The sequence below is a fragment of the Oxyura jamaicensis genome, chromosome 21, assembly GCF_011077185.1.
Source record: "Oxyura jamaicensis isolate SHBP4307 breed ruddy duck chromosome 21, BPBGC_Ojam_1.0, whole genome shotgun sequence".
NCBI classification, from domain to species: domain Eukaryota; kingdom Metazoa; phylum Chordata; class Aves; order Anseriformes; family Anatidae; genus Oxyura; species Oxyura jamaicensis.
In genome coordinates this window covers 4443756-4457782 of record NC_048913.1, presented here as the reverse complement: position 1 = coordinate 4457782, position 14027 = coordinate 4443756, and the positions used below count along the sequence as shown (strand labels likewise).

Sequence of the window (14027 nt, the reverse complement as noted above, 5' to 3'; positions counted from 1 at the left end):
ACAATAACCATGAAAGCTCTGAAATACCTTTTGTTTCCTTAAGCAATGTTCCCAGCATTTCACCAGCACCTGCAGTCTCCAATAGTGTCTGGATCTTTCAGCGGGAAATGCGGATGCTTCGTCACAGTGAGAGCTCCATTCTGATTATTTTAGAGTTTATGCATAAGAAGATGAAGGCGTTCAACCAAGATATCATACTACTACTGTGGCATGTTCTGTGGGCTGTTCCAAACAGAGGAAGATAGCAGATTTTCTGTAACGATGCTATTTCCTCTCAAAAACCCATCTCCAGCTGAAAGACCCAAATCCAGATAAGCTCAGTGGAGTGCCTTACAAAAAACAGTGCAGGATAATCAGATGGCTTATCGTAAGAGGACCCAACACATCAGTCCAGCAAAAACCCAAGCACCCGAACACTCCTTCATCTGCACACAGCGACACCCAGTCAGCCAAGCTTTCAGCAGAGGACTGCCCGACTCAGAGTCACAATTTCCAGGCCCCTTTCTTCAGTAGCATTGGCACCAATGCTGACTCCTGATAAGGCACCCCCATGGCAAATGTAATCCATCCCTATCACCCTGCAGTCCCACGGCAGAAGCTCCCACCCCTTCCTACAGGCACGTCCTCCTGATCTGTGTTCTCAATGCTAAGGAAAACATGGACTGAGTAGGGATGTACACTGAGAGCTGATCGTACAGGATGCTAGTCCCATACGTCTTCTCTAAGGCTACAGCAGTGGAGGAACACAGGCTTTTATCCAGTTGTGCGTTTACACAGATGCTCCTCTTAAATTGTAAACAAAACAAAACAGCACAGAAAGCAACAGCCACTGGTGGATTTGAGAATTTAGCCTAAAACAGCTGAATATTTTCAAATATCTAAACAAGACACCCTGAGCTACGTAACCTTTTAAAGCACCCTTTTAAATAAATTATTGAAGTTCCAGTCGAAAGTACTTAAGGACTCCTCTCGGTTTAAGACAGGAGTTACAGGAGAACGGCAGAGCATGCGGTTAAGTGATGCTGCACAGTGGAAGGCAAGAAGAGCCAGGTTACAGACTGCGCACGTCCCCTCCTCGCATGCCCACACACCATGCAGTGTTACTACAGCACACGTCAGGAGGACTCAGAATCCAGAGGTAAGTTCCCATCAGGTTGAAATTAAAACGACCAGCACCATTAGAAAACTGAATGTGGCCCAGGCCCCATGAAGGATCAAGGAAGAGGATTCCTCTGTGACTGGCTAAGGATGGACAGGCAGTGAGGAGAACTGAAGGACAGGAGAAGCCAGAATCTCTTTGGCTGGAGGAGCAGAAGGGGGAGGAGGCTGCATTTATGGAGCAGTTTGTGAAGCAGTTGCTGGAAGAACTGGCTTTGGGGAGGTTGGATATTTGCACTGCTGACGGAGGATTCAGGAGGAAGGGAGAATGGATGCAGCAGGAGCAGCTTCCTTGGCTAGCACCAGCAGTGGGAATGCTCCAAGAAGCTAGTACAGTGGGAAGCAAAGATGGGAGTAAAAAAATTATATAGAGAGGAAGAAGAGATCTTCACTGCTTTTATCTAATTAAAAAAAAAGGAAGGAAAATAAAAGGAGGAGACAGAAGCACCAGTCGCAAAGAGTTCACAAGGCTTTTTTTCCTCCTTCCCCCAGCGTCACTGCTCTGGCTCTGACCTTCGGGGCCGGTATCTCCGATGGCCCGTTGATTTCCGCGTTGCCACTGCTGCAGTGAAACCCACCAAGCAGCACAGGGATGTGGTGCCAAATTTGGCTGTGTCTAGCCAGCTGGGCGTTTCTGTCTTCAGGTACCTCTCAGCTAAGTGCAGACCCATCACTACGAACCACAAGACCGAAGCAAACGCATCAATTCTTCGGAGCCTGCAATGCCAAAAAGAAACCCACGAAGATGCAAGGTGAGAGTTTAAACTTAACAAACCCCTTGGTTCTGAGGAAGGCGAGGGAAGGGAGGAGGTGGGGGAAAGGTGGCAGAAGTTCACAGACTGAGCAGGTTTAGTACTACCTCTTACTATGGTTATATCACCTCCAGCCTTTCCCACTGCTATGTTAAGTACCCAAGTGGATTAGTTCCACTCTCTACCAGATTACAGAGCTGCACGGGGAGCTTTTCATTCGCTCTAATTCCAGTTTAAATTGAATGAATCAAGGCACAGAGCCAAAGCAAGTTCTGCTATCTCAATCCAGTTGGCTAGCAACCCAAAAAACAAGAACAGTGCCACCCAGTACTACATCTGCCATGCTGGGGCTGCCCTGTGGCTCACTGAGTCAGGACAGGGCAGGAGACTGCCAACACAAAGCAGTTTTTAAGTGGAGCAGAGCAAAAGAGGACACTCACCTGATCCGTCCAGCCAAGAACATTGCCAAGAGGCAGGTGAACAACCCAAGGACAGCGACTGCCATCTGATGATTCTTCCCGTAAGCCCACGCAGCGCTCAGGTTCTCCACCATCTGTTCTGGGAGCAGCTGGAGCAGCTCCCGCCAGCCTGCCACCGTCACGGAAGTGTCATTTTCCAAATCTGCACGTGAGTTCGTGCCAGTCCTATTTTGAATGGCTGCTGGACTATAGGAGACAGAATCAGGGACTGCAGCACCGAGTGAGAAGGGGTCACCTGACCCATACAAGGCCAACAGGACGAGGAACGCACAGCTGAGGAAGGCCAAGAACCGCAGAAATATCACCTGAGCTGGTATAGTTATGGAAGTAGAGGATGAACACAAATTCTGCAGAGGAACAGAGAAATTTATCATCAGAAGCTGAAAAAGTTGTAGTAAGGTTTTGAAAGGCTGTTCTGTGAAACACTCAGGCTGCATGCTTTACTGGACAGTCTCCTTGTCTGTCTGTACTGGACTGACACTGCGTGGGACGTGGTAGGGTAGTTCTCTGCACTCCCCCCTAAATTCCATCATCTCTCCCACAACGTACCTGAGCATAGGTCTTGTCTGTCTCACGGCGTTTGAAGTGGTGGCTGAGCAGCAGCGCCCGCAGCTGCCGATTCTGATGCTTTATGTAATACTCCACAGCAGCCTGGCATGGACGGCACAGCTTATAGGTCTGCTCCAGGTGGTGCTTATACACCTCAATCTCCTCATCATATTTGCCCTGGTGTGAGAATAGAAAAAAAAGTAGATGAGAACTGCAGATCCCTCGCCAGTTATCATGCTTACTGCTGACATGCAAACAAGGCATGCCTCCAGTCTCCAGAAAGACAGTCCTGAGAGCAGACCTTAACAGCGACTAAGCTGGAGGTAAGCCACACAATCAGCTTCCCATACAGCTGAGCCAGCCTCCATGTACCAGAAGAGAAAAATGCAGTCCTTTGAGAATGCTGCTGGGGCTCTTATGAAGATGCTCCATTTGTGGTCAATTTTTCTGTGGCCAAAGACAACTTTGCTGTCATTGTCCAGATTTCCCCAGGGAAATGAGCTTCATAGGTTTTCCAAGACATCTCTCAGCACTGCTTTCTCAGGGCCCCAAACAAAAAATCTTCGTGCATAGGAGATGGTGAAATTGCCAGTCTGCATCATTACGCAGATGCCACAGCACCCCAAGGAACAGGCACACGCTGGGCACAGGCAGCTGGGGCAGAATGACCAGGCAGTAAGTTAGCTACAGGGTACCAGTGAGTGTCCTGCTACCTGGATGATGTAGCCCTAAGTCAGGAGAGCAATTTAGTAACTACTCCAGTTGCTCTCCTAAGTGCTGCATTTGAGAATCTCAGAGTCTGAGCCCCCTTCCTTTCCTGTACACATTCCCTCTGGAGATACAAGAATGCTTTAGTACTTCAATGGCTTGCAGCTCTCCAACCTTGATTAAAAATGTATTAGATTCCAAGTCCATTCACCCTTCATGAAACAGAGCAGAAACACAACATACATGCATGGAAATGAATTGAACAAACATCCTCCTGTGGTGCCAGTGCCACTCACCTCCTCCCTCGGTGAGAATGAAGCGAGCTGTTTGATCTTGGTGGTTTGATGGTTGTTGCATTTCTTGCACAGCAAAATTTGGCTGCTCACCCACTGTTGTGGCTTGGTAGGATCGCAGAACGTTGTAGCACCTGACACAACATGGTTGAGGTGTTCCATGTACTGGGCAGGGATGGGCTTGTTGTAGTCTCCATTCTGAGAAGAACCAAAAAGAGAGCAGGAAGGAAAACAAATGTGAGATCAAACAATCAGAGCTGGGTATTCCCTGGTTGATAACAAGATTCCCCAGGTTCTGCATGCCATACCGATGTAACAAAAGGAGTAAGCGAAAAAGAGATAAAACACTTCATATCTTCTCCCCATCCAGTGTTTTAGATATCTATTGCAAGCAGTTCTTGTTGGGGTTTGGTTTAAGACAGCTTTTGTCATTCAACCCCTTATGTAATACAATTCATCTGTTCCAAAATACAAAAGCAGAGAAGAATTGTTCGATATATTAAAAAGATTCTTAAGAGATATTGATGAAAATGTCAAGGCCTTCTTTGCCTTTTGAAGCAAAGGAAGAAAATTTGTCTATCTTTCCACATCAGCACATCCCTGTACACACAGCTTTTTTCTCAAATTTGAATAAGCCATCAGCTGCTGAGTTCCAGCTGTCAAACCTCTGGATGTTCATCCAGAGGACACGCACCTCCCCAGCCACCCTCCAGCCAGCTCTCGTCACACTACCTCTTGGAAGCCGTTGTACTGCTCGCAGTTGGGGCAGTCCCAGCAGTTGCGATTCCCATACGGCACCACCGTGTCCTGGTTACAGAACCAGCAGTTCACTGTCACATGCGTGGGCTTCTTCCTGGTAGGAACAGAAATGTAGCAGGCATCAGCACCAGATCTAGCTGATGGAAAGGAAAGCAACGGCTTTCAAACTGGGAAACACAAGAGAGCTTGGAATAAAAAAGTCAATTTTCACATTCAGTATGTTTTAGCAGTCTGACTCACGGTAGTTGTTTTCGCCGTGAAAAGAAGGACAATTAGGAGTAGAAATAAATTCCTGCCTGATGCTAATACGTCTTTGTGCTAGTACCAGGGACGTGCCAGAATTTTAATAACAACCTTGTGAATAACCCACTTCACTCTATTTCAGGGGTATATTTGGGAGTGCAAGTCATGCCCGCAATCACCAGCATTAACGGACATGAAGGGTGCAGTAGAGTATCTGTTTAACACACAGGATCCTGAGAAATAAGTATGACCCTTAAGAACTGCATATGATGGCATTCAAAAACCTAGGAAAGAAGCTCCCAGTTGCAGTGCTCACTGCACTGTTTGTCACAGAATTTTTCCAAGGACAAGCGTGTATCAAATTAGCCCAAGGTTCAGGCACTATAAATAGCTGCTGCTTCTCACGGCTCTGGTTAAATAAGAAGGAACTGAGGAATCAGCAGGGCTTCCCCAATTTTTACAGACTTGAAGAGATAAAGATCAATTACCTGGATCCGTAAAGTCCCTTTTAAATAATAGTAATAATAACCAGTGCAAGAGAAACAGCTGTGACACAGGCTGTTAGAACAATTTCAATAACCCAGCCCTTGAGCCTGCCTGCTGAAGAAGCTCTGCACTTATCTTTAAACTCAGAGCAAGACCCAAGAGGAAGCTCCATGGCAGCATAGCCCAGCTGCCTGGGTTTAATCAGTATCAGCCCCAAGCACAGCCCAGGGAGGGTGGTGCTCAGGCAGGGTCTGGCGGTGGTGGCCATGCAGACAGACAGCTCCAGCTGCTACCTGCCCTGTGTGCTGCCCATACCTCCTGCCAGACTTCTCCATGAAAGTATCCAGCCAGGGCATGCACATAAATACATGTCTGTGAGAGGTGAATAGCTGCTAAGAGTTGGCCTGGCCAGAAAAAACAGGACCCCTGGCAAATGTCAAACATCTACAGCAGCAGTGAAATCGAGGCGGCTCACGGAGGACCTGAAAAGCAAACAGCACCTGAAGTGCTCACAAACTGAGAGCAGCTTCCCATTTCTTTACCCTAGGAAATGTTCCCCGCTGCTGCAATATTCTGTGAAGAAGCACCTGAATGCTACACAAAGTCCTCTGGCACCCTGCGACCAAACAGGCAGGGGGCTCTCCCCATAATAAAGTGGGCTTCTCTCGCAGCCATCACCTTTGCAACCTACAATTAATTATAATTCTTCCCCACTCCTATTTCCATAGAGCACGTCTTGCAAATTGGCTCATAAAACATTAAACGTCCCGAGGGATGCTTGGGCCTCCTGTTGTTGTAATGGCAAGGGTAAGCTTGAAAAGAAGCACCAAAAAGAAGCCCCAAAAGCCCGAGTGCACAGAGGGTTCCCTGCCAGATGCTGGAAGGAAATGGCTGGAGCTACTAGGGTGACAGATTCTCTTCTCAAAATAGATGTACACACCCACACCCTCCTAAGATGAATGTTCTCCGCTTGATTCTTTGGTTCAGTGCCAAAGGGGCTCAAAACAGTAAGTGATCCGAGATGAAAATACCCTCATTGAAGCTGATGGGTGAAAAAAGGTTAAACAAGGCAGAAAATGAAGCGGCTAGTCCAAGTTACTCTTGAGCTACCACTGCCTAAGAGCCAATAACCTACACGTCAAAAGACAAAGGATGGACTGCAAAACCTATTGGTGCTAGCTCCATCTAATTATTTTAGTGTAAAAGCTATGAAAATAGGTTTTACCATGCTTGCCTAATACAAATCCTTGGGCATAGGCTTTGACAGCAAGCGTAACCTAAATTCCACCCTCAGATGTAGGTCACTGTACTGCTCCCTGAGCTAACACAGGCACTGCAAAGTGCCACAGGCCCACCTCCACACTGCTGCTGAGGCATCCTTTGGCATCCCTGAGGCACTACGAGATGCTGTACTTCGGCCTCTGTCTCCCTCGTTCTTTCATGATACGAGAGCAGGCAGAAGCACTGATTTCATGGGTAATGCAGAGGTGGCAGAGGCCAAAAATATAGTAAAGCATAAACACTGTAAAGGGGAAATTAAAACAATATATATAAAAAATAACACCAAGAATTGTTAGTGTACTCTCCCATCTTTAACAACCAAGATTCTGCTTCTCACCATTGAGGTTAACCAAGTGCTACCAAGGGTTAAATAGCTGCCCTTCACTCCAACAATGTATGAGGAAGAAATCACTATGTCCTAGATTATTTAGGATAAAAAACAATAATCCTCCCTTTTGTGAGCATATAATCTGTTGCCACAGAAATAGCTTAAAGCAAATCACCACTAACAAGAAAAAATGGCAAAAAAAAAATGCAGAAATTCCCAACCTGCTGGATGCAGAAAGGAGGAAGAAAGGTCACCAGAGGCAAGAACATGTAGGTGGGGCACTCATTTTCTAGTAATTGTGCAAGACTTTAAAAAACAAAAAGATAAGAGACTCTGAAACACAGACCGAAAGACTTGGAACCATCCATACCTTGACTAAATTCAGGCAGTGGATGAACAATAATAAATTAGACCATTTCTTCTTTCTGCAGTCAGATTTTGTTATGAAAAGACAGACAATGCAAAACCCGTATGAGCACCTACCACGTACTCCACTCCTTACAAAGCACTGGGCAAACCATCTGTAAGGAGTTCCTAATCTAACGCTGCATTAACTTGAATCACCTTTCGCTGGACAAAGAGCCCCGCTGCAAAATAAAACCTGAGCAGCAAGCAGAGATTGAATTACTGCACAGAGATTTCATTCCCAGCTGACTCGCTGTACAAACCCTAAATGTAGCCTGAATGCAAACTCCGAATGTTTGCACACCCAAACATGCTGGAAAAGCCGCCGGGTTTGGACTAATGGTTTCTGCAGGCAGAAGGTGTTCGCTTAAGACAATACCGCGGGGACATCCGTGACGTAAAGTCAGTTACAAGGTCAGCACCTAGATGCCCGATCCCGCTCAGATAGCATGACAAAACGCAGCTTTGTGGGAGGCTACAGACTCCTTTATTTGTGCTGACAATCCTTCTGTCCTGCGCACAGTACCTGCAAAATCATACGGTAGGCATACCCATTGACAGTCATAGCTTAGCAGTTTGCCTCTCTCACGTAATGTAGGAAGGAAAAAGTTGCCTTCGGGACTCCCAGCGTGCTCCAACATTCCCCACTTACACGTACACTGAAGGTCACGCCTAAATCCATACCTTTAACGGACTGGCAGAACAACAGCCTCCCTACTGCAACAGAATACAGCTTAGTGCTAAGTATGTGCCACATCAGCTACCTGAAAATAATGAACTGTAGTGCTAAATATTTTTATTTGTATCTATTTCCACCCCGTCTTCCCGTCCCCTACTCCTGCTGGGTCAGAAGATGAGGATATTTGGTTTTCTATGTTCTTTAAAAAGGCCACAGAGGAACATGCATCCTTAGGTGGGTTACCCTCAACTTCTGGCAGGGGTTAAAAGAAACAATTCCCCGTTACAAGTATTTAAACTAACACTTCATTCTGGCACAACCAGATTACAAAGCAGTGACACAGATGGCTGTGCCAGCAGATCTGAAATAAAAACGTGCTGGGAAGAGAAGCACAGATAAGTTTTAATCAGAACAATGATGATAATCGGAAAAATGTGATGGCAGTTTGACATAACCAAGCAGAAAAGCTCCCAAGGATAGATCAAACCCAAAGCACGGTGTGGCCACGCAGCCTAGCACGGCTGAGTTACAGCAGCTCAATGAACCTGATGCTGTTCAGCTCGTAGCCAGGGAAGTTCAGCCCCTGGGTGGCATCTCAGCAAACTGCCGTAATTCCACGTTGTGCCCATGTCTGTCACCTGCCAGAATAGACCCAGAGCTAAAACCCATTCTCCAGTGTGAGAAAAAAGCATCCCAGCTATCCAGATGCCAGCAGGCATCCAGCTGGTGGCTCCTATGAGTGGCCTCTGCCACCACTGACCTGAAGAGTCCCAAAAGAGAGACCTCATGGGGCACTCTCCATTCATCCTGGCAACAAGTCAGTAGCCAACAATCAGGAGAGCACAAAAAATGAAGGAAAAATGGCTACAGCTGCAGGTCTGCACTCAGCAGCCCGACTTTCAACATGTACCAAATCTCTAGCAATGCAGTGGTCTCAGAGGAAGACCACAAACTTATCAGTTTTCCTATCTGGCACAAACTCTTAAAGATTAAGGAGTTCCTCTACATATCCGGATGTACATCAAATCTTTTTTCACCCCTGTACAAGGTCTTGGATGCTGGCACAGTTACAGCAGTGCAACTCTATATGCTGACAGTGATTCCAGCGCTACTTTCCACTAGGTTGTTCAGATCTATTTTATTTCTCTTTCTATAGGAGCTGTTGTGGGAAAGGCACCTTGCTAGATAGGTAAATGCACTTGCTCCAAAAAATGGAGCAGAGCTGTATTGTAAAATAACAGCAAGGGCAGCATCACTTCTGTGTTTGGATCGGTCCCTTATAAAGCTGTCCTCTGTGCTGACTTTGGATGATTCATTTAACTAAGGCAAAGAAATAAATTAGGTTATATTGGAATTGCATCAAAAGACACAAATACGTAGCCCCAACGAATTATCAAGGTCATGTGCTGAAACTATTTACAGCTCACCACCAGATTTCAAGGACTTGGAGAGAAATGCTTTCCATTCCAGAGACCTTTTGATGAACTTAACCAAAATGAATCCAATTTCTTGCCTCAAAAGACACGTTAGTGTCAGCAGGGTCAGGGATGCTGCCTGTTTCACTAAGGATTGCTTTAGGGCACTAGTATTTCTCTACTGCCCTAAATATGCCACAGAAATACCAATACATCTATACAGGCTAATATACCACTAGACATTATACGATACAACAGGAGATGCTGTAGAGCAGCCCTGAAGTATTTGGTTGTGGAAATATGCTTGAATTTCGAAGCATAAACTTGAAGTGAACCTTCACACAACCAGCCCTTGGTGTCTCCTTTTACTCCAAAAGCACCCAAATGATGAGTAGAAAACTGCTCAAGTCTGTTCTGTCACACAGCCTGAAGTGCCTCTTACTCCACATATCCCTATGTTCAAACTATGCTGGAATAAAGCCCGCCAAATAAAGCTACACATTTCTCATGAAATCTGTGTCCTGAATTCTCCCCAGGTGGTTTTGAGACCTTGCTGTTAACTGCTCTGCTTCAATTTGTGCTAAGATCAAGACATGTCCACGCAATTAAGAACCAAACGGCTACAGAATTTTTGTCAGGAAACGATAATTTCGGTTTGTATTTGCTATTCCCGAGTTTTAGCACTGCACCAGCGCTCCCCTACCTGCAGCTCTCCCACACCGCTCCCCCTGCGGTCGCGTTTTCCTGGAACCAGGCGGCTCTTCGCCTCAAAAAAAGGCCCAGGAGAAGCAAACCTCTCTTCCCTCATGCCTCGAGCTCCCATGCCCGCCACACGTTGGCCCAGCCCCGCGGCTCCAGGCCGGAGGAAGAAGGCAAGATGGTTTTGAGCACAGCCCGGCTCCCGGCCGCTCAGCGCCGGAACACAAAGCCTCGGGGGGAGCAATGAGGAAATACCCCCAACCCTTCACCTACCAGCGGGCCGTTCCGGGCAACTTTGTGGGGCCGGGGATGGTTTTGGGGAATCTTTTTCCTCACAGACACCGCCCCATGCGCGGAGCCTCCCTCAGAAGCCCGCGGCGGGGCGGCCCCGCTGCCTCCGCGCCCCGGGCGGAGTCTCCCTGCCTCCGAGGCCTGCACCCAGCCACCCACAGCACCCCACAGCACCCCATCCCACCCCAGATCATCCTATATCACCCCCATAAAACCCCATCTCACCCCATACCTCCTCGCGATGCGGTAGAGCAGCAGCCCGGCGGCGGCGGCGCACACCGTGACGCCCAGCCCGGCGGTGGGGCAGCGGGCCAGCAGCTCCCCGGCTCCCTCCATGGGGCTCAGGACGCCCCCCCCCCTCCCCTTCCCCAAGCCCACCGGCACCGCTTCCACCTCGGCGGCGGGGCTTTGTACGCGGCTCGGCCGCCCCCCGCCGCCGCTCCTCCCCTCACGGCCGAGCGGGGGCGGGCGCCGTGAGTCACGGCGCGGGAGCGCGGCGTGAAAGGCCGGAGTCGTGAGGCGGCGCCGCCATGACTCAGCGCCGGGCTCCCTGCCCTGCCCGGCCCGGGGGCGGAGGGGGGCTCGTCGTGCTTGGCCCGGAGCCTAAAAAGCTGCCCAAATTGAAGCGAAGGTGGCAGGCTTGCAGGGAGAGAGGTGGTGGAGGCTGCGGGAAGGAGGCTCAGATGCAAAGCTCCAGGCCCGAGCGTGCCCCCCCATGCTGGCGGAGGTAGCGAAGGGGGCTGCAGGAAGGAGCCCACAGGAAGAAGGCAGTGAATTGCCAGTGAAACGTGAGGCAGTTTTGAGGCAGGCCAGGAAAAAAATAGGCACCTGTGATACTGAAATCTAGTGAAAAATAAAGATCTTAGTCTTCCGTAACTGTCCCTTATTCTGATACACTTTCCTACTATCAAACCGCCTTTTCCAGAGAAAATGCAATGCCCTCCCAGTTACTCTACCCCTCCTGCTCACCTTATTGTTAGCACCCTTCTGTGGTCCCTCATCAATGCTGTCCTGCCAAGCATGTACTGTAATAACATCTCCCTTTAGCCAAGGCATGGCCGGCCAAGCGGGGCAGGACTTAGAGGGCTTTGCAGGCAGTTTGTTACCTGTGAGCCAGAGAAGTTGAAAACTGACGTTATATTCATTTTCCCTCTGTCTAGTTAGATGCAGTTTTGCAGAAAGATCTCAAGCCAGCACTTCTCAAGTCAGGCCTGCTCCTGACTTGAGCTCTCCCCTAGAAAGCAAAGTAACACTTACCTGGTCAACCTCTGCCACTCTCAGCACATCCACGTTAGATTCACTGTCCTTACAGAACTGGAAGCAGCTGGTGGTTTGACAGTCATGCCCTGTTTTTACAGGAAGGTAATAGGCAAGCCCTCTTCAAAATACAAGGCTGATCCTGCCTCAAATTGCACAGCTGTTTTCCTGGTTAAAGAAAACAAAAACCCCTTCATCGCAATAGACAGAATAGCTTAAAATGCAGGAGAACCAAGATGTGTTAACGTGTTTTTTTTAAAAAATAAAACTGACTAGCAGCTCTGTTTAAACTAATGGAAGAAGGAAAAGGTACCACCATAGACAAATGCTCACAGTGGAAGTAGGCTATTACTTTTAAGCTTAAGTGTGGTTAGGGTCTTAACTGTCCCATTTCCATCTCCCCAGATTGAAGCATGGGAATGAGTTGTATGGAATTAACAGTGATCATTTCCTCTTGATAAATGGGAGGGGGGTGCAATTTTTCCATCTTTCTTCCATTGTTTAGCTTAATTACTTTGGGATTGTTTTAAGACCAAATGACAGGAGAACAAGGAAGTACAGCCCAGTCATTAGGTACATCAAGACTTTCTGCAAGTCCTCCAAGACCTCTATACTTGAAAGCTCGTCTATTCTTTCTCCAGAAGGCCCTCCCTTCCTATCAACTGTATCTGTAATATCAGTCCTACTACCATACATGAATTGTTTACCTGAAGTTTCCTCCTTTAGACGAGCTATTGAAGAACTTGTACAAAACAGCTATAAATCCTGGCAAGGGGCACATTCACAGTACAAGCAAGCATCAAAACAATCAGTGAATGCAGATAATTCTGAAGGATATCAAGGCAGTTGTGACTACCCAAAGGGAGGCACTAAGTCTTTTAGGATTTGGGAAGAATGCCTATATCTTCAAGTGCCAAAGAAACGCCTCCAAAGCTAAAATAACCATTCTGAGGTGCTCTTACTGTTGTAACGTGTTTGTATTTTCAACTTAACGGTTCATTTATGAGCAGGAACAGACTTGGTCCTGGTAAAGTTGATGGAAAACTTGTAATCACTTCAGACCAGTTTCATCACCTATCTGATATTTAAGCTACAAACGGTGCCCAGATTTGAATATGAAGCCCAAATTTGGAGGGAAACTGCTCAGGAAAATCTAACCAGTGACATATTTAACTTCTTTCCATGAAACTAACCTTCTGTGGGAGCTGAAGAAGCAGCACAAACAGCAAAAAATGCTTGAAGTTTTTCTTTCACAATCAGAATCAGGCTGATTGTTTTTAAATTCAGATATCCCTTCGGAAAAACTACTCCCAATTCTTCCCTCTGTTAATAGGCTTATCCCATGCTCAGTGGCATCAATGGGACTGTTCATAGAGCATCACATGAAAATGTTAACTGTATACAGGGTTAAAAATTTTTTAGAATTATGGCAGAGAGGAAGGAAAAAGGAATAAAGTTACACTAATTCAGAAATTTTATTAGCTCCCAATATAGCTTTATAGCTCCCCCCACAAGCCAATTAAGAATAATTTTGTCATGGTTGTCAGCACAGCTTAAAGAACAACAACAAAAATCCAGAACTCTTGTTTTTTTCCACCATATTTAGCTGAAGCAAAGATCTGTTCACTTTCTCTAAGCCCCGAACTCTACAAAAGGGTCATTTAGCTCCCTCCCCTCATTCTCAAAAGGTACCAGCAGGCTACACATTTGACTAACACTTTGTAAGTGAGCCAGTGTACTGTGACTACAGAGGAACGCTAATTTAAGAAAGCAAGTCTCAGAAAAAAAGTTTCAAAGCAGTAGCACAAGTGTCCTGGTTCTCAAAAATAGAAACAGCACCGCATGACTCCCATAGAGACTAAAGCTTTGCTGCTCATCATCTCCATTAAAAAAAAAAAAAAAGCCAGTTTTTAGTTACTCAGCTGTTTCTTATTTTAGCTTAAGGGTAACATGGTATGTTCTTTTCAGTGAAACACAATAGAAATCAGTTATTTTTGCACTGTTTTGCCTCATAATGAGGTATGCATACATTCTACCCCTCTTTGCTCGGTGCTCCTCCATCACACTGATGTCAAATATGACATCAAGTACCAGTCACCAGATAGGTTCTAATGAGAATAAACATGAAGGTCTGAATCCAGTTATCAACCCATTACATTTCTACAACAAAATAATAGCCTGAAAACTTTCTCTTCTAAAAGCCAGCCCTGCTCACTAACAGGCTGTTTCTTAATGCTTCGCATGA

At 46.8% G+C, this 14027-nt stretch overlaps 1 protein-coding gene across 2 annotated transcripts in view; it reads right to left on the bottom strand.

The window, feature by feature from the left end:
• TMEM201 (transmembrane protein 201) overlaps nt 1-14027 on the bottom strand; it is a 43320-nt gene that overhangs the window by 17012 nt on the left and 12281 nt on the right. The window contains exons 3-8 of one of the 2 annotated variants that reach the window (XM_035344339.1): nt 10758-10883; nt 4672-4792; nt 3943-4137; nt 2939-3115; nt 2351-2736; nt 1672-1875 (exon numbers count right to left, since the gene is read on the bottom strand). In XM_035344339.1, the coding sequence (XP_035200230.1) occupies nt 1672-1875; nt 2351-2736; nt 2939-3115; nt 3943-4137; nt 4672-4792; nt 10758-10861 (1187 nt within the window). In that variant the 5' untranslated portion in view covers nt 10862-10883. Of the gene's footprint in view, nt 1-1671; nt 1876-2350; nt 2737-2938; nt 3116-3942; nt 4138-4671; nt 4793-10757; nt 11073-14027 lie in introns of those variants that run through there. The other variant, XM_035344340.1, reaches the window with a different exon arrangement.